Source organism: Protomyctophum parallelum (genome assembly GCF_964188405.1).
Source record: "Protomyctophum parallelum genome assembly, chromosome: 6".
In the NCBI taxonomy this organism is placed as follows: domain Eukaryota; kingdom Metazoa; phylum Chordata; class Actinopteri; order Myctophiformes; family Myctophidae; genus Protomyctophum; species Protomyctophum parallelum.
In genome coordinates this window covers 1,138,471-1,162,084 of record NC_139701.1, presented here as the reverse complement: position 1 = coordinate 1,162,084, position 23,614 = coordinate 1,138,471, and the positions used below count along the sequence as shown (strand labels likewise).

The following is a 23,614-nucleotide window of genomic DNA, read 5'->3' as shown; positions in this document are numbered from 1 at the left end:
TTTATAGGCAGACATGGAAAACAACATAGATCTAGTTTTGCATGGCACTGGGGGTTGGTTGTACAAGGTTTTTGTCTGACAACAAATGGTATCCAGTATACATGTTCCAACATAGCCAGTTATCACATACTAACTGCAATGGTTATAAGGAAATGACAACCACAGTGGTCAAGGAAGTGGAGCTAATCCACAGATCTGTGCTTCAGCATACCAGGAGCCAAATTGTATTACCAGTCAAACTAGAGACTACCAGTACTTATCTCTCTCTCTCTCTCTCTCTCTCTCTCTCTAAGAAGCACCTTTGCAAGTAGCAAGCTATGGAGGTGATTCTGAAAGTTTATTAAGGCGGGTATGATAATTTAAGTAATGTGTTTTGGTACGCTATACAAATTCCAAATTTCCTTCCCTGATGGTAAGATAATAGCCTCTCTGGCTGACACAATTGTTGGTTAGATTTGATCTTTAGCCAGCCCAGGAATGTTTTATATTGGTTTACATTTAGTCATTAAACATTAGTCAATAAGCTCATGGGTTGTTGGAGAATTTAACCTGTGTCCTGATGTTTTACTGAGCAGTCTTTCTAACCCCTGAAATTCCCTTTATTTGTCATATTTCTATGTAGATAGGATGGGGATGAGGACGAGTATCACAGGAATGTAGTCCCGCTTGGAGACAATCGGAGGCCTACGTCTACCGACATCTAAATATAAGGTAGTTGCTAGAACAGAGGCGAACAACGGCCACTATCAAACCATATCACCGTTCCAATGTGAAGGAAGGCACCCACAAAACTTTGGTACCGCAATGCAATTTTGTTTGTTTGTTAGTTTCTTTTCTCAGTGAGGCCCGGCCTTAATCGGGAAGGCATGTTAAGGCCTACACAGGGCTCCAGTAAATACAATAGGTCACATTCAGAATCAGAAGTGTCATTGTTGGTACCCTGTCCTTAACCACCTTTAGGTCACATTCAGAATCAGAAGTGTCATTGTTGGTACCCTGTCCTTAACCACCTTTCATGTCTTTTCTCTCTGTTTGTATTCATGTCAATCTATAGATTGCAAGTCTTGCCTGATGTTGAGCGACGCAAAGCCAGTTTGATTTGTCTTATCTGTCTCGGTTTAATTTATATTCCATCTCAGGACGGTGTGGCTTGCCATATAAAGAACGCATTTTAAAGTTCTATTTGGCAAGAGACTGGTCACACAGTCCTTGCACATACTGTAATGTCTGTATAGTTCATCCAGCATAGCTGCCTGTAAACCGTTCCACTTAAACCCTGCACACTGTACTGTACTGTGCTCTGTACTAGATCATTTAGTATTTCCCTCTACACCAAATGTCTTTGCCCCAGAACAGGGACACTAGGACCCAGGTGGTTAATAATCAGGCTAATTCATGTGCAGTGGTAGAGCAGAGAAAAGATAGGAAAAGCGTGAAAGTACAGTTCCACTGTGGCTTATTTACAACGTTCATTAATCACACACCAAGGCATTTTTATTGATATCACAAATCAACACATTGCAACCGTTGCTTTCAACATGGAAGGTAATCTGGGCATTCTGTTAAGGCCTCCATCATGCTATACAACCACAGGGTGGAAGCCTGGCTTTTGATTGCGGTTAGTACAGTGTCTGAAATCCTGTGTTGTTTTGAATTAAATGTTAAGCATGGTATTGTGCTCCAATTTACACGTGACAAAATAATGTACATCCTCACAACGCTTCGTGATGCGACGCAATGTGAGCTACATTCGGCACACGACAATGTGGTACGATGAAGTACGAGCCGAGTGGGGGCAATGTGGTACGATGGGGACAATGTGGTACGATGAAGTACGAGCCGAGTGGGGGCAATGTGGTACGATGGGGACAATGTGGTACGATGAAGTACGAGCCGAGTGGGGGCAATGTGGTACGATGGGGACAATGTGGTTCGATGAAGTACGAGCCGAGTGGGGGCAATGTGGTACGATGGGGACAATGTGGTTCGATGAAGTACGAGCCGAGTGGGGGCAATGTGGTACGATGGGGACAATGTGGTACGATGAAGTACGAGCCGAGTGGGGGCAATGTGGTACGATGGGGACAATGTGGTACGATGAAGTACGAGCCGAGTGGGGGCAATGTGGTACGATGGGGACAATGTGGTACGATGAAGTACGAGCCGAGTGGGGGCAATGTGGTACGATGGGGACAATGTGGTACGATGAAGTACGAGCCGAGTGGGGGCAATGTGGTACGATGGGGACAATGTGGTTCGATGAAGTACGAGCCGAGTGGGGGCAATGTGGTACGATGGGGACAATGTGGTTCGATGAAGTACGAGCCGAGTGGGGGGGGCGATGTCCACAAAGAGAACATTTCTGAGCGACGGATCCCCTCGGATAACAGATCAAGAGCACTACAGCATTGGACACTTGAATCATTTCGATTTTTTTTAAACAAATCTCTTCTGGGGGGGGGCCAGAGTGTGCTGAGCAGAGTCCACTGAAGCGTGTCTTTTACCACAGAAATGCATATCGTTGCTGTTGGGCTGAAACCTCTTATCTTCATATATTGACACTTGCAGCTCTGTTTTCTGTGGACACAGCCCCATCAGGCTTTTATCTTTTTTTCCCCCCTGTATGCCGAGAGAATGGTTGACACTCTTTAAAGTCAGAAACTAGAGTCTGTAGAAGATTTGAGACACTGGCTTGTTTTGCTGTGCATCTCGTTAACTGGAATGTAGTGAAATGCTGATGAGTGGCGAGAGGGAGGGAGGGAGGGGAAACGGACTACTTTGTGTAAAAGTTGTACAAATTCGGTTAACTTTGCGTGTGCGACTGTGCGTGTGTGAGGGATGATGACTTTTTACTGAACCAATGTTTATAGATTTTTATTTATGGCGCCAGTCAAGGTACAGAAACGTTGTATATAGAGGTGCAGCTAAGCACAGTCTTGTCTGCTTTATGTTTAGTAAATGCTATTTTTAAATGTCATAAAAAATAAAATGCATTGTGGGATTATGACCAATGTGATGACGTGGTTGTCTTGATGGTCAGTCCGGTTTATCATTGGCCACTTGTCGGCCTGACCTCAAAGTTAAAAGAAAATCTTCTAAATCCTCCAGTTTTCTGAAATAAATATTTTCACGATTTTTCAAAAATAGCAGACCTACAAGCTCGAGTGGCGCGCGCTATGAGCTTGTAGATCTGCTATTTTTCAATAGCTAAAATTACAACATGTTTAAAACACTAAAAGGGGTTCCCACCCTGAATGGGTTAAACCCTGTATGACCCCAGGGCTTTATACTAGGTTCGCTAGCATTTCCCTCTACACCAGATCAGCTATAGATCAATAGATCCCTCTACACCAGATCAGCTATAGATCAATAGATCCCTCTACACCAGATCAGCTATAGATCAATAGATCCCTCTACACCAGATCAGCTATAGATCAATAGATCCCTCTACACCAGATCAGCTATAGATCAATAGATCCCTCTACACCAGATCAGCTATAGATCAATAGATCCCTCTACACCAGATCAGCTATAGATCAATAGATCCCTCTACACCAGATCAGCTATAGATCAATAGATCCCTCTACACCAGATCAGCTATAGATCAATAGATCCCTCTACAATAGATCAGCTATAGATCAATAGATCCCTCTACAATAGATCAGCATATAGATCAATAGATCCCTCTACACCAGATCAGCTATAGATCAATAGATCCCTCTACACCAGATCAGCTATAGATCAATAGATCCCTCTACAATAGATCAGCTATAGATCAATAGATCCCTCTACACCAGATCAGCTATAGATCAATAGATCCCTCTACAATAGATCAGCTATAGTATTTGTTGCTGAATGTTCGAATGCACAACACATAAAATAGGCCTTACTTTATTAAAGTATGTTTTGTAGTAATAATCTCAACCCATAAATTAACTTTTAAGCTTTCAGATAATTGGTATAGTGGACTCCTCAGGTCTGTGTGGGTTGGTTTGGCAGGGGCTCCGAGACCTCTAGGGGATTCTCTGAGTAACTACAGGGTGCCCACTGGTCCAACATATTAATAGAGAAGATGTCTAAAAAATACAAGACCTTTAGTGTCACCAACTCCATTCATTCCAATGGAACAAGTTTTTTCTTTTCTTTTTATTTTTTTTACAGCAATGGTGTAACGTCACGTGCAGCCTCTAATAGTTCCTGGAAGAGACAAAATGCAGCAGAGTTACAGAACAGACCAATGTTTTATATTTTTTAAATCTTGTAATCCTGGGCTCTACGCTCCCTCTGCCAGCCCTCCAACCTGAGGAGAGCAACGGACTGACCTCATGCTGCCTTCAATGCATGAGGATTCCAACTCCAAGCCGCTTCTTTTCACCTGACGGGGGGGAGTTTCCCTGGTTGGACGTAGCACGTGGAAGGAACACGTTATTCCAACCAGTTCCTTTCCCCTCCATCAGGCGCCCCGGCTGACCAGGGGAGGCAGTATAGAGACCAGGATTACTGCATGTTTTTGGGTAAGTGTGATCCACTTTTTAAATGATTTTTATATGATCGTCACTTCTGAATCAATTTAACCCATTCTGACCGGGCACCCATTTTGGTGTCAGCATCATGTTATGCTTTACCTATTGAAAAATAGCAGATCTACAAGCTCATATCGCGCCACCGAGTGGCGCGATACGAGCTTGTAGGTCTGCTATTTTTTGAAAAATCGACATTTTTTTAATCTGATCTCAGGTCAGAATGGGTTCATCAGACCAGTGTGTGTCCGGCGGAAACCTCGTATGAATCTGATCTCAGGTCAGAATGGGTTAACATATCGTTGCTGTCGGGAGGAAACGAAATTTTTGAGGTTTTTGATTTTATTTTTTTTGTTTCATAAATCAGTGCTATTGAACACCCTTTACGTCTGGTTAAAAAACATATTTGACCATATTGAACCAAAGTAAATTATTAAAAAGCGCTTCGGACAAAACCTCTTAACTCCATTCGAACCTCAGACTGTCTGCTAAAATGGCTAACTCCACCACCTCTCCCCCTCTCATGTGAGTAATTGACGATATATATTATATAGTCACAACACCAACTTTGATGAGGCACTATTGCTTTGTTTTCAAAATATAAGGTTTTCTTCATTTCCTGAAAAATATATTTTTCATTTTCTGAAACAAATTGAAGTTTCTTTTGGGTTTATTCCCGACAGCAGGGAGATAGAACTGGAACTAAAGGAGGACTAAGCAAATCACATGAATCAAGCATTTTGGTCTCCAATCTGGCTGTGGGTTCTGTACCTCTGAGGGTTCTTCTATGGCCCACTGGGGTCCACAGCTTGTTATGACTTACTGTACATTTTGTGTACCGTAGCTCCACCCAAGTTGAACCTGACGAGAGATGTACCGTAATCGGCGAGTAATCTTGACACGTTCATTTCAAAGTACCCTTTTAACCCATTCTGACCGGGCACCCATTTTGGTGTCAGCATCATGTCGTGCTTTAGCTATTTAAAAATAGCAGATCTACAAGCTCATATCGCGCCACCGAGTGGCGCGATACGAGCTTGTAGGTCTGCTATTTTTTGAAAAATCGAAGAGCGACTGACATTTTTAGAATCTGATCTCAGGTCAGAATGGGTTCATCAGACCAGTGTGTGTCCGGCGGAAACCTCGTATGAATCTGATCTCAGGTCAGAATGGGTTAAAATACAAACTGAAAACGCCTGTATGAAAAATGCATAATTTATTGGCAGATATCAAGATAGTGGCTTAGCTTGTGACAGTGTAGTCCTGAGAAACAGGAGAATTTAAAATGCCTGGTTTGTTTCTCTGGGTCTCAGATTTCAGCCGCTAGGAATACTACGTTTCTTTGGACTCACATGGCACTCACATGTTTGAAACATAATGAAAGATTATTCCAATTTGACATACTCTAACTCTAATTTGATTTAAGTCTAATTTTTACTTCTCGGTCCTTGCCATTTGCAGAGAGTAGACGGCCCCCATCTTCAACAAATGTTATGTGCATTATTATCCCATTCTGACCTGAGATCAGATTCTAAAAATGTCTATTACATCCTGACAGTTTCATTATTAACCCATTCTGACCTGAGATCAGATTCTAAAAGTGTCTTCGATTTTTCAAAAATAGCAGACCTACAAGCTCGTATCGCGCCACTCGGTGGCGCGATACGAGCTGATACAAGTGCTGCATTTTTAGCTCAAATATTAGCTTGAAGAGCTAATATTCAGTGAGTTTCAACTAACCATCTGTAATGTTTATTGAATATGAAGAAAACGTGAACAAGCACGTTATCTCAAACCTAAAGACACTTTGGGAAATTATGGATGAGATTTATTATAACTGTGGCTAAGGTTGTCGATGGAAAATGACATGAACCTGGCGTGATGCTTTTTTAAGGGCAACTTGAACAGCAATGATTTCAAACATAACGCTTGTGGCTTCAAATTCTCTAACTCTGAATTCTCTGAATTCAAACATCAGGCATTCCAGTTTCACCTGATTCTTGGAATACTCTCAAAGCCACAAGAATCATCTTCACGTTAACGTTAAAGTAAAATGTCTTTCTCTTCTCTTCAGAATCCAAAGAGAGCAGAACAGCTGTAACCTGACGCTGCCAGATGAGGGCGGTATTGGGTAACCATGTTCCCCAACACAGCAATCATCTGGGATCTCTCAGGCAGTTGAGCTGACAAAAATCCGTTCCGTACCGGACCAATCAGCGTGAGCTAAGGGCGAGATATGTGCGAAACCGGACGTGAAGCTATATAGACACGTCAATATGATTGGTTGTGTTTGCACGCCCACAAGGGTGATAGACAGACGGTCCCATCCAATCATCTACCAAGTATCTTGAAAAAAAGAACAGCCCCGTCATCGAATTTGCTTCCGCGATCCCAGATCCCAATAAGCTGTGAAACAAATTTGTGTAGCAAGCTTCTTGGATCTGGCAGCGTCAGGTTAGAAGAGCTGTCATATGCATAATAATGCATTGTATATCTAGATCAGGGGTTCTCAAGCACCCCCCCCCCCCCCCCAGATGACAGTGACAGTGAAGTGACCATTAAGGACTTTTAAATTAAAGCCCTAGCCACACCAAAGTGTCACCATGCAACTCCTTGGGTCCAAACGGTTAACGCTAAAACCGTCTCGACGCTTTGATGTGGTTTGGGCCATTGAATTCCATGCGTTGAATATGGTCAACGTGCAACAAGACATATATCACACCGCAAGGACAACGCTAACACCGTCTGGACCCTTGTGGTGTGGTTAGGGCTTAAAGGGACACTTCACCCTTTTTGCAAAAAAATATATGTTAATGACGTTTAGAAGCTTTAGATCACTTTCCTGGGGGTATTTATGTGTGTAATATGTGGTTTTAGTTATTTTAGATTGTAGCAGTGAGCCTGTTGTCTCTGATGTCATGGACACTGGTCTCACTACCTTCCTGGACTACAATTCCCATAATTATTTGGTGCACTGCTCCTCCTTGCGGATAGGGGGAGAGCTGTCTTACTGAGACAACATGTAGTCCAGGAAGGAAGTGAGCCCAGTGTCCATGACATCAGAGACAACAGGCTCACTGCTACAATCTAAAATATCTAAAACCACATATTACACACATAAAGCCCCCCAGGAAAGTGTTCTAAAGCTTCTAAACGTCATTAACATATTTTTTTTTGCAAAAAGGGTGAAGTGTCCCTTTAAGACCGTAATTCAAGAAAAAAAGAAAAAAAGGAGGAAATAAATGAAATAAGTTCATTACAGCAACAGTAATCAAATATAGCTATTACTAAAACTCTGGTCACAGACTGGCCAAATTATATAAGAAAATGGCAAACATTTTGAAAGTATTTACACAATATTTATCTGTGGAACCGAGTCAAACTAAATGTAATAATTCAACTCCAAGTGCTTGTTAATGTTATAATTACTTTTCAGAGTCGTGGCCTGAAAAGGTTGAGAACCACTGATCTAGATGGAGATGCTCTGTTTCAAAGTGTCACATTCAGAAACCACAGTACACCAGTCACCATACCATGTCAGTGTGCTGCTTTTATCTTATGTTGACCACAAGACAGACAAAGAAATGTCACATCCATTAAGAATGTGAGTCCTGATTCATGAACATGAGTAGTCAGGGAAAACATACATGTTATGCTCATACAGCCTTTACACGGCTGACATACTTGAATGTAGTGGTGTACCAACTTTTGGTCTACCATGACCTATAAGTTAGCTTAAGTTCAGTGCCTTTTCATTTCTAGAAAACCTGACCCGGAACCAGAGAAGACAGAGAAAGGTCCTGCTAGTAGAAAATAAATGCATTGATTTAAAATGAAGGTATTGATTTGGAAGAGCCCGTCTGTTCCAACAGTTGATCACCAACGCCCTCCAAAGAACATTGTGTCAAGCTGCTGCGAGGCCAGAACCAGCCTGCAGGTGGTGCTCATTCACCACCCATCTCAGTTTCGGTTGGAAGCCAAGGTACCTTTTTCCACTGCACAAGTGTTCAATACCAAACCCATCCTGGGGCAGGTCAGTATGTTTTGCACAGCCTTTTGTTCAGTACGTGCATGTACGATAGATGCTTCCTGTTAAGGAACATATTGCACTGTTTTCTACCATACAAACAGTACTGTACTGGATTCAAATGGAAGAACCAGTGCGTTCTGCACAGTACTCTCGTACAGCTAGTATGCCTGTACAGTACTGGCCCTACTCAGGGCAGCAGTGCTTCAGGAGGTAGAGTGGCCGCTAGTTTGAAATTGTGTGTAAGTGGTTATTAATTCAGTAAAACTAGTGAAGTCCTGTGAAGTCTGGTTTAAGCCTGGTCGTGGTTCTTGACGTCATGCCTTAATGATTTCAGTACTGTCCATCTGTTTACAAAAGTCTGTAGTAGTGGTGGTCGGTTGTTTATGACGGCTGAGCGCTTTCTGCGTTGTCGTCGCTCGTCAACACGACTGCGGCCGGCAGCTGAGTCATGATGTCTGCGTTGCACAAAAGCTGCGTGAAAATGTGAGTGTCCTTGGTGAACTCTGGGCCGAGAAGGTGCCTCTGCGGCGTCGTCACCACTCTTCTCTTGCGCGTCTGGCAGATGGTTTTGGACACGCTGAGTATTCTGCGAAACAGCGTCCTTCTGAGCAAGATGTAGATCCAGGGGTCAAGGATGGGGTTGACTGACGCAATCCGGATCGCAGCGAGGTCCGCTCCGATGTCGTTGACCTGCGTGAGCTGGTTGGCAAAGACACGCACCTGGAAACAATTATGGCAATGATTAAAATGTGTACATCTCTACATGCACAATAAGAGAAGAAGGTCATTTCTTATAAGAGAAGGAGTTTCTTGTAATAAACAAAATGCCAAGCTTTCGGTCCGATGACCTTCATCAGGACAAATCCCTATCATCTTTGGCCATTAAATAGTAGGCTACTTTAAATATTTTGTTTACAAATGCAATAGATCCCTATTAGGGTACCCAAAGGCCTGCCTGCCTGAGGCCTGCCTCGGCCTGCCTCGGCCTGCCCGGTCAGGGTCCCTGAGTACTGGACAAAATATGAGTTTACCCAGAGAACCAGAGGATGTCACACTTTGGCTGGGGCAGAGACGTGACCCCCTGGAGGTCAGAGTGCACTCATCTGTTATACATCACTGTTATGCTGCGTTCACACTGGCATATGCAAAGCTACAGTCTACCTATTCATTGTCAATGGAAGCCAGCGACATGAAGATGGAAAGATGCATCCGACGTTTGTAGCTGCTGCAAAAGCAGCTACAAATACACTGTGTAGCTTTGCATCTTTTGTATCTTTTGCATCTGCCCATTGTGAACACAGCATTCCTGTCCTCTCTGGAGGAAGTGCTTTGTATCACTCCTGGTTCTGAACGTGGGCTCCAGGGACACCCCAGTGGTCATTGATTCCAGGGACACCCCAGAAGAAAACATAAATCTTGGAAATTTGGAATAATCTTGGTAATTTTTAACAACACAATCTTCTCTGACCCTGGCACAAAATCTTTACAAATGGGGACATACAAAAATACAAATTAAACCATTAAACAATTGAACCACTGGCTCAAAGCACCTAAAAATGACATTTGAAAAAACAGCAATGTCTCTCTCCAGATCACTGACATTTCCTTTTACATTTTTTACCACAATGTTTGTCTTCTCTCCCCAAACACAGTGAATTTCCCTTGCTATAGGCCTACTAGATAGGGGCAGATATATTAGTACGAGTTAAAGGTATATTCAGTGATTTCACTTAATTCAAATATCACTTATTTTTTTCTTTTGTTGTGATAATCCTCCCTACTATAGAGTGTGCTGGCCATATAAGGAGTTCCTCCCTGTCCCCAGTTAACCCCTGGGGGTCAAAAAACCTTAGGTTTCGTTTTTGACTCTCTATCCTGATTGGACGAAATTTTGAGTGAAATCACTGAATATCCTAATCCTAATAATAATAGAGCGAATGTCTGAATGTCTGTCTGTCTGTCTGTCTGTCTGTCTGTCAGAAACAAACACTTATCTCCTCATTGCCTGCACCAATCGCTCCCACTTTTCACACAGGCATTGACCATAATAATATGGAGGTCTTAACGAAGCCATTTTTCCAATAAGATGAATAATGAATTTATTAGTGAATAAAAACCAGTTTATTTGTCCGTGCTCTATCTCCGACCGAGCCACACTATTAGCACACATCTCTCCATGCCAAAATAAATCTGCACGCTCCCACAATCCAGCTAGGCTACTTTTTTACCGACGCAACTGTCATATTTACTGTACAGATATTGTTTTTACATCACCACACGATCATGGAGAATTGTAACTTGAAGAATTGTGTGCCTGTGGAGGGGGTGTGGGACGCATAATTCGATAGGTCACCGTTTGTAGTGTGACGTAGGAAGCGAAACCCAGCCCCGTCGGAGCATCTGTTCTGTGTCCGTGTTGGATGTGAATGACCAGCGACACACAGCCAGGACTGCAGCCGCTCCGAGGACACTGTTTCTGGGCTTATGATCAGTGACACACAGCCAGGACTGCAGCCGCTCCGAGGACACTGTTTCTGGGCTTATGATCAGCGACACACAGCCAGGACTGCAGCCGCTCCGCCGCTATATATAAATGCACCATTTACACTGTTCGCCCCCTCCTCAACCACCTCCTTCGCCGTGCATTACACATGGGCTACATGCACGCTCAAAGCCTGGACACTGACAACGACAGCTTACAGCCCTGCGCGCACCCAGCGTGGCTGCGTGACACACTGAACAGCACGATCACAACGGAATGCTTATCTGTCGGGGTCTCGGGGTGGCCAAATGGAGACGTTTGGAGAAGACAGATCCCGTGCCGTCGGAACAACACAATGACAAAATACATACAGACAGATGCAATGACAACGACACGTTCCTAAATCACACAAAACATCTAATTCTTATCCTGATTATATAAAGAACAAACTACAACTTGCTTTGAAGCCCAAAAAGCCAACCTCCGCGTTCACCGTTTAATAGCTTATATCTCCACGGGCAGCAGACGGTGAGCGGTTAGGGACCGTCTACAAAGTGCAACACCGACCTTGAAAATATTCAATAACTTCCATTTATAGGCAGAATATCACCACCATATTTACATCACACATCAATGGTGTACTTATGATTGTACTACAGCATTTAATTAGCCTATACTTTAGTGCCCAACCCAACTTCCCAAGACCATCTGTAAACAATCCCCCCCCCCTAGGCATTGACCATAATAATATGGAGGTCTTAACGAAGCCATTTTTCCAATAAGATTAATAATGAATTTATTAGTGAATAAAAACCCGTTTATTTGTCCGTGGTCTATCTCCGACCGAGCCACACTATTAGCACACATCTCTCCATGCCAAAATAAATCTGCACGCTCCCACAATCCAGCTAGGCTACTTTTTACCGACGCAACTGTCGTATTTACTGTACAGATATTGTTTTTACATCACCCATTTATATGAAATGATAATCCAACCCAGGGCGCAGTACCCCCCGCGGTACTGAACAACTCATCTCCCCATAAATGCAATTACTACACTACTAACATGACAATGACTGTTTGAGACTTTCAGTTCTATGTATGACTATGATGTACTGTTTTTCCATTTCCAGTGAACAAGTCTATATTAAAGCAATTCTTCCTCAAAATACATATATCAATAATATGATATATTACATCACATTACCCACACTGTACATTTGGGAATACCTGTGCGACAGCCCATACTTTCTGTGCTGCATGTCAAACTGGGGTCTTTCATACTTTTCAAATGGGGGTCTGTGGGCTAATAAGTGTACATTTTACAGTCCTTGCCATGAAAACATTTCCCTACCATGCATTTATACAAATATTTTCATGTTATAGTGCTGTTTCTATTCACACAAAAAAGACACAAATATATTATACAAGTTAAAATGAAGAGCAATTAAATATATTTATGGGGGGCAATAGTCCATACAACGGGTAAGGACTATGTATATTAATACAATAAACAAGCAAAAGGGCATTGCCTGACCATGGATCACACCAAAGGACCTGCAACATGACTGAGGAACACGTTCCACTTCAAATCATATTTATCCAACTGATTATTCATCTTAAAGGATAACCTCTCCAAAGCAGCCACAATACCAAGCTATCAATGGTATACTTATGATTGTACTGCAGCATTTTCTTGCAAAAGAAACTACAGTAGCCTACTAATTAGCCTACTTTTGTGCCCAACCTAACTTCCCAAGACCATCTGTAAACAATTCCCCGTTCCCCCCTATCAGTAATGTGATCTATTACAACACATTACCCACACTGAACATCATTTGCTGTTCATATATTCAGAACGGGTAAGGACTAGTACCTTTAATCGACCACTTTAAACATGGCTTTCCTATCTTGGGTAGCCTACTATTTATTATTATTATATGTCTTTACTTTTCTTTTCCCGACCTACCACTAACGGTGCGGAGCAGGTCAGCACCACCGCCGACGTCATGACCAGCACGGCGATCATCTGCGTCTCTGCGGCGGAGGACAGCGCTCGCCACCTCTCCCTGACGCTGGCCCGGGTCACCGGGCGCTGCACGGTCCTCCGCCGCATGATCAGCAGCGTCCCGCACACGAAAAAGTTCAACACTATGGTGGCCACGATCAGCACGAGGCTGACCCCGGCGTACAGGAAGGAATAGGCCGCCGCGGCCGCCGGCGCGCTGCCGGGCGCGCGCTTCCAGTCGTGGATGAAGCACCACGTGCGCGACGGCTGCAGCTCGCTGCTCGCGATGCCCATCATGGGGAGGACGCAGAAGGCCCCGTTGGACGCGTAGATGAGCAGCAGGGCCTTCTGGGCGAAGCGGCGGTCCACGCCCCACCGCTGGTAGGCGTAGGGGCAGCAGATGGCCAGGTAGCGCTCGGCGGACATGGCGCACATGATGCTGAGGCCCGTCACGCCGAAGAACAGCAGCAGGAAGGACTGGAAGGCGCACAGGTGCTGGTTCCGCAGCACGTCCCTGGCGATGGTGAGCGGGCTGGCCAGGCACGTGCCCAGCAGGTCGGTGACGGCCAGGCCGCACACCATGCTGTAGAACGCCGAGGACTTGCGTCCCTGTCGGTGCCGCGACGCGGACAGCACCACGATGGCGATGACGTTCCCCACGGCGCCGCCGGCGAACATGAGGATCGGCACGGCGGTCGACCTGGTTTCGTCGATAGACCCGTGCGTAGAATTAGTGTCATTTTCCATCGTAAGATGTATATATATATAATATATCCCTTCGGTTAGGTTGTTTGTAAATCCCTGGTTTGTGGTCCCTTTTGGTTAGATGCTGATTTCAGAATTCATCCCTCTTTGGATCCACTATAGGAGAAATAATAAAGACATATTCCGTAGCGTATGTGGCCTCTCCAAGCTCTCAGACGCGTCCAGCATTACGCACAGCTCTGAGCACACTGCTCAAGACTGCTGCTCTGATATAGCGACGCCCCCTCAGTCAACCAGGGGGCTGGAAGGAGAGGACAGGAGGATGGATGGTGTGTGAGCGATAGAGGCGAAGGGTTTCCTCTTCACGTCTCTCTGGCGTCACGGTGGAGCCACAGGGCTCTGGGCTGGCTGTCGGGGAGGTCAACAACATTCAAGGGGTCAGGGTTTTTGTCAGCACTAAATTTCCCCCGAAAGAAAGACGTGCCTGCCGGGAAAAGCGCTTAGGCTCAGCCTGCTGATTAATTTCACTCCCGAAGGAATGAAAAAGGAGCCCCAATCCATTAGGGAATCCCACTGCAGTGCAATGACTACAGCCTCACGAATTCCAGTTGTATAACAAAGTTATGTATGTCATGTAGTGTTGAAAGTAAAAGGTTTCAGTTTTATAGCAGGTATACGTGCTTTGGTCCTTTTGGTCACAGATGGTCATAAAGGTTTCAGTTTTATAGCAGGTATACGTGCTTTGGTCCTTTTGGTCACAGATGGTCATAAAGGTTTCAGTTTTATAGCAGGTATACGTGCTTTGGTCCTTTTGGTCACAGATGGTCATAAAGGTTTCAGTTTTATAGCAGGTATACGTGCTTTGGTCCTTTTGGTCACAGATGGTCATAAAGGTTTCAGTTTTATAGCAGGTATACGTGCTTTGGTCCTTTTGGTCACAGATGGTCATAAAGGTTTCAGTTTTATAGCAGGTATACGTGCTTTGGTCCTTTTGGTCACAGATGGTCATAAAGGTTTCAGTTTTATAGCAGGTATACGTGCTTTGGTCCTTTTGGTCACAGATGGTCATAAAGGTTTCAGTTTTATAGCAGGTATACGTGCTTTGGTCCTTTGGTCACAGATGGTCATAAAGGTTTCAGTTTTATAGCAGGTATACGTGCTTTGGTCCTTTGGTCACAGATGGTCATAAAGGTTTCAGTTTTATAGCAGGTATACGTGCTTTGGTCCTTTTGGTCACAGATGGTCATAAAGGTTTCAGTTTTATAGCAGGTATACGTGCTTTGGTCCTTTTGGTCACAGATGGTCATAAAGGTTTCAGTTTTATAGCAGGTATACGTGCTTTGGTCCTTTGGTCACAGATGGTCATAAAGGTTTCAGTTTTATAGCAGGTATACGTGCTTTGGTCCTTTTGGTCACAGATGGTCATAAAGGTTTCAGTTTTATAGCAGGTATACGTGCTTTGGTCCTTTGGTCACAGATGGTCATAAAGGTTTCAGTTTTATAGCAGGTATACGTGCTTTGGTCCTTTTGGTCACAGATGGTCATAAAGGTTTCAGTTTTATAGCAGGTATACGTGCTTTGGTCCTTTGGTCACAGATGGTCATAAAGGTTTCAGTTTTATAGCAGGTATACGTGCTTTGGTCCTTTTGGTCACAGATGGTCATAAAGGTTTCAGTTTTATAGCAGGTATACGTGCTTTGGTCCTTTTGGTCACAGATGGTCATAAAGGTTTCAGTTTTATGAAAATAAATTATCTTCCTAGCTACCCCTCCAGGGTGTGTTATTCACAATACCAGTATCACACTGTTTAATACCTCATGCCATTGGAGCAGGGATTTGTTTTATAGAACAAATCACGAGAGTTCAGGTCCAATAGGTCAGTGGTTCCCAACCTGTGGGTCAGGTCCACATGATTTGGGAGGGCCCAAATACAATTCCAAGTGCTTGTCAGGGTGGGGGGGGTCACAGCCTGAAAAGGTTGGAAACCACCGTAATAGATATGATATGTTATTTTTTGTGTGTGTTGTTTATGTTTTAAGTATTGTACAGCTCTTCACTGAACGTGTGTGCGTGCGTGTGTATCTGTCTGTCATGCAGACTGACTGTATACACATTCCACTGCTTTGTTCCAGATGACTGTACATGGCTGTAAGGAGTGGAGTTGCGCGGTGTGTTGGACAGAACACGCGCTGAATGTCAAAGTGCACTTAATTCATTAGCAGGCGGCTGGTGTTTACATTGGGGTTCTTCTCTGCAGACCTCCTCAAGCTCACAACAGCTCACAAAACAGGTACACTATGCATTGTTGTACACACAGATACACAAGCACAGTCACATGCACGCACAGACACACACAAGCACGTGTGCACACACTCGCACAGGGTCACACGTGTATTGTCTTCTCACTAAGTTCTCATGATTGTAATTACAGTAGGCTATGTTGTTAGATGTATGTAGCTTATTTCCTTAGTTTTGTTTGTCAGATCAACACATACAGTACTTGATCTGACAAAGTGATATAGATGCCTGCAGAAACATGGATATGGTATACACATGCGTGCACACATGCGCCCACACACCCTGTGTGTGTGTGTGTGTGTGTGTGTGTGTGTGTGTGTGTGTGTGTGTGTGTGTGTGTGTGTGTGTGTGTGTGTGTGTGTGTGTGTGTGTGTGTGTGTGTGTGTGTGTGTGTGTGTGTGTGTGTGTGTGTGTGTGTGTGTGTGTGTGTGTGTGTGACAAAGTATCATCATCATATAGACGCCTGCACACAGAAACATGCGCCCGCACACACTCTTGGAAGCAAAGTGCAACTCCAAGGCTCGTAAAGTTCAACATGATAATATTTAGGTGAGGCGACTAGTGTTTGTTGTACCATGGTTAAAACATTGAGTGAGTGAATCACAGGATGCACAATCTGCTAATGCTTACTTTATGGTCTTCGTTGCTGTGCAGTTAAATGTGTAGTGGGTGCATTTCAAATGTCTTAACATTCGTGTTCTGTGATGAGGTCGTAAACATTTAGAGATGCTCACAACGAACGAGTCTCTCTGGCCAAGAGGGAAACCCCTGAATTCAACCCGAACATTGTAATCACATACTTGTTATGATGTTGTTATATCCTAATTTTAAGCCGTACTGTCGCTACAAGCACATGTACAACCGTAAACGGAGAGGAAATTGTGATTCATATGATTATTGTCATTGCTTATAATATGAAAACGGCCACACCACCTGTAGTAACACAGTGCCACTGTGTTGTTACAGGTGGTGTGATATTTTCCTGTTGAAATAAGTGTCGAATAGCTCTATATAATAGTATATATATATATTATATTATGATAGTGTTCTCGCCCCTCCTGTTTTTATGCGAGAGCTTCTGGGAACTCTGGCAATTACTATGATACAGTAATCACTGCTAAAGAGTGTTTGTTCTGTAAACACTGTCTCATCAGCTCTTTACTAAACAGAAAACACATTTTCAGGTTGGGATACCAATTTGATTTAATGAGCAGACAATTGTAAATGGAACCCAATACAGTAAATGCTATTCCAATGATCTCCAGATTAAAAGAAAAGTGTCTATACTTTCAGCCATAGCGAGGTTCTCTGGCAGGGGATTCCATGGAATGAGTAATGGGCGTATACGTTACAGTTCTCTTTACATCTCTCCAGGGGTTCGCCCCCACTGTCTTGGACTACCAGGAAGTGGTGAGAAATATATGCAGGATGGTCAAATTACAAAAAATGACAAGTGGGAAAGGGGACTTCCCGATTAGACCCCAACCGTCCTCCGTATCTCACTCCTCCCAGGCGCCCTGGTTCTTAAACTGTTGTTGAACTTTGGTAGAATCTTAGGTTGTGTAGCTACTTGGCCAAATTGGCCATAATATTGTCAGTAATCATTATTAGTTGCTCCTGTGCTATTATGCTGCCTGAAAGAGAAAGTGAGTCATTAAAAGTATCTCTCTCTTTCTCTCTCAATTCACTATCTTTGCACACAACTTGTTTCATCATGCAGAGGATGCAATGAACATGTCATTGTTCATCAGGAACATTTCTCAGCGGCTTATTTCCCTTCCCTTGTTGTCATGAGCATTTTAAGTGTTGGAGTGGAGCAATTAAATTAATAAGACAATTTTGTCAAAAGAATGTCTAGGCTACAGCAGAAGTTTGTCCATGATTTAATTCCATGTAAACTTGGCAGCATAGTCTAGAGTTCGACAAAATCAAATAAACCGACCAGCACTGTTAGTAAATAGTGCCATCGTGTTGGATAAGTAGATTGGCATCATATAAAGACTGCAAGGCACGTTCCACTGGGTTTGTGTATATTATGTACCAGGCTGCACAGTGAGAGAGAACAGGCCATTTAGGGCAGTTAAACAAGCAATGTTGGCAGTGTGCAAACAATTACTAAAACATCATTCAACTCTTCCTTTCTTGTATCCTGTGTCCTACCTTGACACTCTCTTGCAGGATCATTCACTCTGAATTATTCCAGACAATAAAACAGACAAACTAGTCATTTCATATCATAGTAATTGTAACAATTGTTTTCACCATAGATCATTTCCATGAGGTGTCCGGAACACCGTACTAATCCTAAGAAATTGGAAATATTTTGAATTGTCATCAGTCCAAGATGGCCGCCAATTATTGTCAAAAAGTCATATGATGGTAACCGATTTATTTTCTTTTGCAACGCACAGGTCCTGGGCCTGGTGAGAGCAGGAGTGGACCTGGTGAGACGTAGGAGGGACCCGGGCAGGAGTCCTTCCACGAGCCAGACCTCCCAGTCCCGGCAGAGTAGTTTGGGAGCGGCGGACTGTTTGTGGCCCTGGTCTTTTTGCCATATACATCATTTCTATGTATCCAGAACAACATACTAAAAGTCCTAAAATAAGTATGTTTAATTCGCATCAATCCAAGATGTCCACTATTGTAAAACAAAAACAAAAAAAACATGGAAGTTGGAAGTCACTATAATTTTATATGGCCTTTTTACAGTAACGGACATCTTGGATTGATGCTATGTTCTGACCATCAAGTCAAGAGTCAAGCTGACCTGCATGGCACAGGCCTGATATCTATTTCATAAGAGTACAGCATGATCCACATGACACACGCAGTTCTTGTCTTATCTTTGTGCATAACTAGGCTCCCTCTCCCAGCTTTCCCCCAAAACTAGTGTCGCCACCATCACCTTGTACTTCTAGTGTCTCGGACTCTGCTTGCCTCAACAATATTACTAATTGATTCCACGATACTTCCACCTCCGTAAATAATGTTTTCATTCATCCATGACACCCCTGACCTGAAATACATTGTTACTTTACAACACCTTATATTTATGTTATATTACGGTATGTAAATATGTAAAATATTTCCCCCTAAAATACCGCATGTCATGAGCAAAACTTGACAGAATATCTGTTGCCATTATGACAGATGGAAATGTTGTGAGCTTGTAGATCGGCTATTTTTGCAGAAGAGATTCGATGTAGTTTGAAAAAGAAGTACAGTGCAAGTAATAAGTGTAGACGTTCTAAGTGGTTAAACTGAAGTGATATTTATGCATTCCAAATGATCAAAGTATCCTGCATCACCCACTTTGAGAAACCCTGTTATGGATAGATGTTAGGTTTGATGTCTACCTGCTACTTTGTAGCACTTGTTCATTTTCTTGGCACTCGCTTACTTGTACTGCACAGTCCTGTTATTGATGGCTTGCGCGCACAGACTTTTGGAAGGTAGAGATGCCACCCCCCACCCCCAAAACAAAACGATATCAAATAAAAGTAGAGCTAAATTGTCTATTATGTTACTGAAGGACAGCTTGGCACATTTAGAAACCACAGAAGCTTATAATCTAGACCCTATCAAACAAAAGTTGTATACACCTTATAGTTACAAATATGGATGGTAATGATTCATGGATAAGTGCTAAGCATTTATAGACAGATGAAAAAGCATTTAATTTGCACAGCATGTTGATAAAACTCCAGTTGGTTTTAAATGTTGTACAATTTAGGCATTTAGGCAGGTGCTCTAATTGCTTTCACGGGAGGAGAAAATGACCTGTTTTAGGTACATACAGTACATACCGTAATGATTTTAATCAAATATTTCTCTTACGGAACGGAACAGAACAGAACAGAACAGGACCACAGTTGCCCTCCACTCTGCTCTCAGTCAGTAGCCTACAAAGGCCACGCCATGCAGGTCATTCTGCTGGCAGCTGCCTCCCACGTTTTGCCCTTGTGATGATAAGTCTGTTTATAGAACATAGCACATCTCTCTCATGCACGTCACACACTAAAGTGTGAGCTTGCTGGGTCCCTCTGATAGACTTTTGAACCATTTAGACCTACGTCAAAAAACATTCACTTTGAAAGAATATATATTAATAAAAGATTTGCGCCACATTTTTACGATTAAAAAATAATAATAGCCGACCTATAAGTTCGTAGCGCGGCACTCGGTGACGCGCTATGAGCTTGTAGATCTGCTATTTTTCAATAGCTAAAGTATAACATAATGCTTAAAACACCAAAAGGGGTTTCTGCCCAAAATGGGTTAACCCATTAAGACCTGAGACCAGATTCTACAAAATGTCTTCAAAATGTCAAGGACCCCAAATATGTATTTGGCCGCCGAACCTCCCATCTGAAAATATGATGATTCAGGGATCCCCCAGAAGCAAAGATTTGGACCCCCCTGCCTTACGGCACGCTATAGGGTGCCACGGCACGCACTTCGAGAAACCCTGCCCTATAAAGTGACTCTGGATAAAAGATAGACCTAAGTGAAAACAAGACGTATGACGACAGTGTGGCTCCCATGTGAAACTCAGACTTCATGTAGCCTAGTCTATGGCGCACTGCATGTCTATGACGTAACGATGGGACTCAAAATCTGGGCAAGGTTTCAGACCAATCCGACCCCCTTCCATATGTGCCAAGTCTCTGTGTGTACGTCTGTAATCAACTTCAGTTTTTTTCAACCAAGGTTCATGTTTTAGTTTGTTATTAGATAAAGTAAAAGATGAGTGTTAATCTTTTTTCATTTGCTGCTTTCTTTCGTTTTAGGGAATTTAGCTGTTTTTGACAGGGGGGCGGGGGCATTCGAGCATGGGTCTAAATATTTATTTTTTAACACAATTTTATGGTGATTTCTTTTTTTATGGTTTACTATAGTCCTAATAAACGTCAGGAAATTACATCTGGCCACAGAAGATCACAGGATCTACTGAATGTGAAGGTAGCCTACTGGGGGAAGGCTTATACTGTGTGTATAGGCTCAATATGTCAGTTTGTCAAATTCAATAGATCCTGTGATCTTTTGTGGCCAGATGTAATTTCCTGGCGTTTATTAGGACTATAGTAAACCATAAAAAAATAAATCACCATAAAATTGTGTTAAAAAATACATATTTAGCCCCATGCTCGAATGCCCCCGCCCCCCTGTCAAAAACTGCTAAAATCCCTAAAACGAAAGAAAGCAGCAAATGAAAGAAAATGAACACTCACATTTTAGTTTCTCTAATAACAACCTAAAACATGAACCTTGGTTGAAAAAAACTAAAGTTGTCCTTTAACTCGAGAACCGTTTGTTCCACAGACTTCTAATTTGACACGCGTATCACACCGCCACAGGGATTGCAGTGCTGCGGTGTTGAGTCCGTCGGATCGCCGGTTGTCCAGACCCAGCACAAAAGGCTCTGCCCCGGGCTCCGGACAGCTAGGGCCCAAATCCAGTTCACCCCTACAGTGTAGATCTCCATATGGAGCCGGCATGGTCTGACATCACAATGCTGCGCGACCTCTCCCTTTATTAGCCAATATTGATCACACCTGAACACCCCCCAACAGGTATACTGTTCTATAAATGCACCAAATCTCTGTACGTATGTCTGTAATCCACGTACTGTAACTCGAGAACCGTTCCACACACGCGTTCCACACCCCCACAGTGAGTGCAGTGCCCCGTGTTGAGTCGGTCAGAACCCACGGTTGTCCAGAACCGCCACAAAAGGCCTCTGCCCAGGCTCTGGACAGGGCCCAAATTAGCCAATTGATCACACCTGATCACCCCTAGTTGCTAGTTCTCCACATAGACATATATAAAGGCTAGATGGCTCAAGGCGGAGTCTCTGACGTAGTTCACGCGGCGGCCATCTTGCTGAGGGACTACAGTACAGTACAGTATGTTCAATGGCAGCTCAAACAAAACTATGCCATAAACCCTGTGAACTCGGTCTACAGCTACTGTATGGTGCCGATCTTCCCTTTTAAGGAAGACTTTTTATTATGATCAGAAAGCCATTTGGCATTTTGCCACAACATATTGCCGTGCTCCAGATTCCATTATACTTTTAAACATGCACTATTACGAATATTCTTTGAGCCTTTACAGTTGGTTTCTGCCTGTTAAACGCCTGTAATCACGTCACATATACGACGGACTCAACATAAACGGACTCAACATAAACATTAATCCTTTTAAAAGTGTACAGGAGTTTATCTGGCTGACATCAAGTCGTTGACACTTCCACAGGGAATATACACTCGTATAGTAGTACTGTATACAGTGTACTGTACATGGTACAGAGTACAATGACCTCATGCTCAGGGCAAGACGTACACTGTACGATCCTGAGTGATAACCCATTAAAACCGGGAAAGCATTTAGATTATTTTATACTTTAGCTAGCAGATATACAAGCAGATATACAAGCTCAAATTGTGAAAATGTGTGCACATCTTTGAATATATATTTTTTAAAGCACATTTTAAAGGACCTATAACATAAAACCAACTTTTTCCATTTATTTTGTGTTTTTGGGGCTCCCATATGTGTTTTCGATCCCCACAAATATAACCAATTTTGAACAATCAGGCTTTCATATCATGTAAGTGCTTTAATGGAAATTGCTCTCAGGAACAGCTCGGCTGATTTTGGTCTCATCGTGATGTCATCAATGTCACCCTACTTTGTATAATTCCTCCTCTTCTTCAGTCTTCAGTTCCAAATTTGCATTTCCACTTTGTTTACAATGTCCACCATTGTTGATTTTCCAAGCTGGCATGGAATGGAAACAAGCCTGGTTTTATCTAGCATCAGTATTATAATGACTGAAATATTAAATAATCTGCATATCAGCACCCTCTCCACCTCAGGACATTGTGGTACTGCAGCTAAAACTGCTTTCAAAGTCCAGAAAGAAATGACAAGGACTGGTTATATCAGAGTGGTGATTGAGGCTCAAACCATTAGAAATAACTTTGAGGGACATAGACAATATGATATTAAATATTAAAAGCAGTTTTAAAATGCATGTTATTTGCGCTTTAAGTCAAATATTTGCTTCTCGGTGTCCCTAGCAAACCATATTCAGATGGGGGTCGATGGCCAAATACATATAATTTTGGTTGTCCTTCACATAAAAACTGTTATAGCCGTTATTATTTTAGGAAACTCTTAGGATTTAGAAGGCATTTGTGGAATCGGCCTGGGTGGGTTAATGTAACTCTGAGAGGGTACAAATGGACCCGAAAAGATCAGTTGCTGTATGGGAAACTCTTAACCCCATGACTCAAAAGAAATGTGTCTCATCAGATTGAGATAAGAGGCTACAGCCAGCATGTATACATTCATACTGTAGAGATCCATATTTAGACATGTCGTCACTTGAATAGTGTTCATATAGTAGATGGGAATATCCATACTGGAACATGAGACTGTCTGCTGTGTGTGTGTGTGTGTGGGTCAGTGCGTACCTGTATGTCCTCCCAGGGTGGACTCCTCACTTACAGGAGGGCCAGTGTGGGGCATAAGACTAAATGGGGGTGTTCATTGGCTACTCTACA

At 43.0% G+C, this 23,614-nt stretch overlaps 1 protein-coding gene across 1 annotated transcript; it reads right to left on the bottom strand.

Moving 5' to 3' along the window:
* Positions 1-8,891: 8,891 nt before the first annotated feature.
* LOC310860138 (prostaglandin E2 receptor EP4 subtype-like) lies at positions 8,892-14,353 on the bottom strand. The gene is made up of 2 exons (XM_083766914.1): positions 13,002-14,353; positions 8,892-9,270 (listed from the first exon to the last, which is right to left on the bottom strand). The coding sequence occupies exons 1-2, from the start codon at positions 13,785-13,787 to the stop codon at positions 8,932-8,934; spliced, it is 1,125 nt and encodes a 374-aa protein (XP_083623040.1). The 5' UTR covers positions 13,788-14,353; the 3' UTR covers positions 8,892-8,931.
* Between the last annotated feature and the right edge of the window lie 9,261 nt (positions 14,354-23,614).

Coding starts and splice junctions, on each gene's coding strand:
- LOC310860138 (XM_083766914.1), bottom strand. CDS start 13,787: ATGGAAAATGACACTAATTCTACGCACGGGTCTATCGACGAAACCAGG. Junction 9,271..13,001: donor CCTGCTCCGCACCGTTAGTG/GTAGGTCGGGAA, acceptor AATTGTTTCCAG/GTGCGTGTCTTTGCCAACCA.